The sequence below is a fragment of the Diabrotica undecimpunctata genome, chromosome 5 (genome assembly GCF_040954645.1).
Source record: "Diabrotica undecimpunctata isolate CICGRU chromosome 5, icDiaUnde3, whole genome shotgun sequence".
Lineage (NCBI taxonomy): Eukaryota > Metazoa > Arthropoda > Insecta > Coleoptera > Chrysomelidae > Diabrotica > Diabrotica undecimpunctata.
Window position 1 is genome coordinate 28,824,685 of NC_092807.1, and position 3,581 is coordinate 28,828,265.

The following is a 3,581-nucleotide window of genomic DNA, read 5'->3' on the forward strand; positions in this document are numbered from 1 at the left end:
AATTACATTTTATGAAATAGGTTAATGTCCTTAAGATATTTGATCGTATTGGTTAAGTTACAGTTTAATATATTTTTAAGTTGACCTGATTCTTCAGAAATGTTGTTGGTGCTTCGTTCATATGAGTAAAGTGGACAGTCTGTAAGTATGTGTTGGACTGTTTTTTGGCATCTACAGTATGAGCATTCTGGTGGTAGCTGCTTCGTTAATAAGTGATGATGGGTTAATGTTGTATGACCAATTCTTAGGCGATTTATAACCACCTGTTCTCTTCTTTTTTCTGGAAGCTGGAGCCGGACACCGATAGAGGGGTTAATTATTTAAAATTTGAGTTATTTGAATCCCTGCATCGCTGTCAAACTTCTGTACAGTATTGTTTGATATTAAGGTAGATATCTGTAACTGGAATTTGTTTGATAATATCGATGCTTTCATTTGAGGTTGCTTTAACCGCTAAGGCGTCAACCTTTTCGTTACCTGAAATACCTATATGTGATGGTATCCAAAAGAAGTGAATGTTTACATTTTTGTTTTGTAAGTAATGAAGCATAGATTTTATGTTTTGGATGATTTTATGTCTTGGATAGACTTGTTTGATGCTTTGGAGTACAGATAATGAGTCTGAGATAAACAGAAGATTAGTATCTGTATATTTTTGACAAAATTCAAGTGCTTTTAAAATTGCAATAGTTTCACCAGTAAATACGCTGCAAAAAGTAGGTATTCGTATAGCATATTCGATATTATCTGTTAAAAAGGCTGCGGCACAGCCATTTTTGGTTTTTGATGCGTCGGTGAAAGTCTTAATATAATTGTCATATTTTGGTAGAATTTGTTTATATAATGTACGAACGAGGGTAAGATTTGTGATATTCTTTGGGAAAGCTACTAGAGATGTATTAATAGTAGGAGTATTAATTGTCCAGGGGGGTTCAGTTGGGTATGTAGATAGCGAGTATGTCAACAAATTGGTATTATATCCGCAATTCATTACAAGTTCTTTAAAGGTTAAATATCTTGATTGTCTGTTACTTTTGTGAGTGGTGTTATTTGTATGTAGGAGTAGGTAGTTAGGGTTGTTAATATCGCTATATAGTTTAGCAGCATATCTTAGTGTGGTATATTGTCTTCTTATAAACAAAGGTGGTTCATTTAGTGCAGCTTGAAGACTTGCCACCGGACTAGTACGGAAGGCATCCAGCACAAGTCTCAAAGATGCCCTTTGGATAACGTCTAAGACGTAATCTAATTTACTACGGATGAGTGATTTATATAAATATAGCAGAGTAGTTGTATCAGCATCCCAATTTCTGTTAGAAAGTATTTTAAGGAGGTTTATTTTTGGCTGACAGGATAAGGCTAATTTTTTAATATGGTCTGTCCATTTCAAATGACTGTCGAATCTCAATCCTAGAAAGTCTGTTGAATCTACTTGTTTTACGTTAATATCATTTAGAATTAGGCTAGGTTTGCTATCGGTTTTATTTTTACTAAAGATAATAAAATAGGTCTTTTCACTTGAAAAGGTAAAACCACTTTTGTGGGACCATATTTCCAGTTTGTGAAGAAATGCCTGAAGGATTTTTGTCGCGAGAGAGATATTACAACTTCTAGTGTAAACTATTAGATCGTCAGCATACAAATTTGCTTTTAATGGTAACTCTATTTCTTGTGCAATATTATTAATAGCTAATAAGAAAAGTGTAGGGCTTAGAGTGGAACCTTGTGGTATTCCATTTTGTAAGTGCTTAGTCTTTGAATTTGAAACTTGAAATGTTCTGTTACTCATAAAATTTTTAACAAAGGCTAGAAAGTTTCCTTGTATGCCGCAGCTAACCATCATTTTCAGAATGCGATGTCGCCATGCAGTATCAAAGGCTTTTTTTATATCGAAAAATATGAAAATTACTTGTTTGATTTGAATTATTTGATTGTTTCTAAGATTCATATATACCTATCATTTACGAAAGATATTAGATTGTCATTTGTTGATCTTTCCTTTCTAAATCCATTTTGGATGGAGGTCAGTAACTGGTTTTTATCTAGAAACCAAACTAATCTATTATTTAAGATTTTTTCAAGTAGTTTACAAATATTATTCGTAAGCGAAATTGGTCGGTAAGAAGAGGGGTCAGTTTTTGTTTTATATGGTTTTAAAATGGGGATAATTATAGATTGTCACCAGATTATAGGAAAGGTTTTTTTAATGAAAATCCGATTAAATATATCTAGAAGGATTAGTTTACCTGAGAGTGGGAGGTTTTTTTATAAAAATAATTGGAATATCATCAGGGCCTGGAGAAGTATTTCTTGAATTTTGCAAATCCTCTTCAAACTCTTGGTATGTGATAGGCAAATTTAATTGATCATTATTGTCTATTATTCGGATATTTTCTTTTTCATTCTCACATTTAAAATTTAAAAATTCAGGGTTAAAATTTGTATTGCTAGAATTTGTTTGATATACTTTTGCTAGTGTATTACAGATTTCTTGTTTAGATGTTATTAAATTATTACCATTAAGCAAGGTACTAATTTGAGTTGGATTATGTTCTCCTTTTAGTGTGCGTACCTTGTTCCATAAAACGGGCATCGGAGTTGATAAATTAATCGATGAAACATATCGCATCCAGGTTTCTTTTTTACTTTTTTCAATCAGGTATTTAGTTTTACCTCTCAAACTTTTAAAATTAAGAAGATTCTCAGAAGTTTATGTTTTTTTAGAATATTAAATGCATTCTTGCTAGCTTTCATAGCAGCAGCTATCTCTTGGTTCCACCATGGAATTGGTTTTCTTTTACATAATTTGCTTTTTCCTATGGATATATTAGCAGCTTTTATAATGATATCATTAAAATATTGTATGTTAGTATCTATATTTTCTTCTGGAGTATAGTCCAAGATGTAATTTCTTACAAGATGTTGGTATACTATACTTTTTGTTTAGCTATGGTTATAGGTTTATTTTGATATATTTATCACTGAGGTTAGGTTTTGACATTTTTGTTTATTTTTTTCTATATAATTTGTATTATTTAATTTAAAACAAAATTCATACTTCTACTTTACCCAGTTATAAAGGTATTACATATGACTAAAAATATTTGTTTAAAACCTGATTTGTTTTAATTTACATTTTTGACTTTGTTATTGGTATATTTGGTGTATGTCTATTTTTTTAATTTGTTAATATTTCTATTTTAACTTTTATTCGGTTGAACTTTCCGCCATATTAGAAAATAAAAATATAATTCTGACAGGAATGTAGAGCGACCATACAAGGTAAGTTTGTGATTGTATCTTCTTTTTGGTGTATATAAATTGTTTAGAAAAAGTTAAAACTATTTTCTTATGGTTCTCATAAATAATTTTCTCCCCATTTAGATTCCTCTGAGTTCTTCTTGTCACTCTAAAAAAGAAAAGGATGCGCCCTTTGTTTTTCTCCTTTCTTTTTGTACCAAATTCTGTTTATTTCCATTAGTTCCATTGGTACGTTTTAATTCTCAAATATTGTTTATCTAAATATCACCCATAGTAGATCTATAGACCCACGTCCTATGCTTCAAAATACCTGAGCGCCT

At 30.9% G+C, this 3,581-nt stretch overlaps 1 protein-coding gene across 1 annotated transcript; it reads right to left on the reverse strand.

Annotated features, from left to right (window-relative positions):
* Positions 1-355: 355 nt before the first annotated feature.
* On the reverse strand, positions 356-1,843 carry LOC140442132 (uncharacterized). Its single transcript, XM_072533209.1, has one exon. It carries the CDS (start codon positions 1,841-1,843, stop codon positions 356-358), a length of 1,488 nt encoding a protein of 495 aa, XP_072389310.1.
* Between the last annotated feature and the right edge of the window lie 1,738 nt (positions 1,844-3,581).

Bases quoted from the DNA above. Each gene is read 5' to 3' on its own strand.
- LOC140442132 (XM_072533209.1), bottom strand. From the start codon at position 1,843: ATGATGGTTAGCTGCGGCATACAAGGAAACTTTCTAGCCTTTGTTAAA.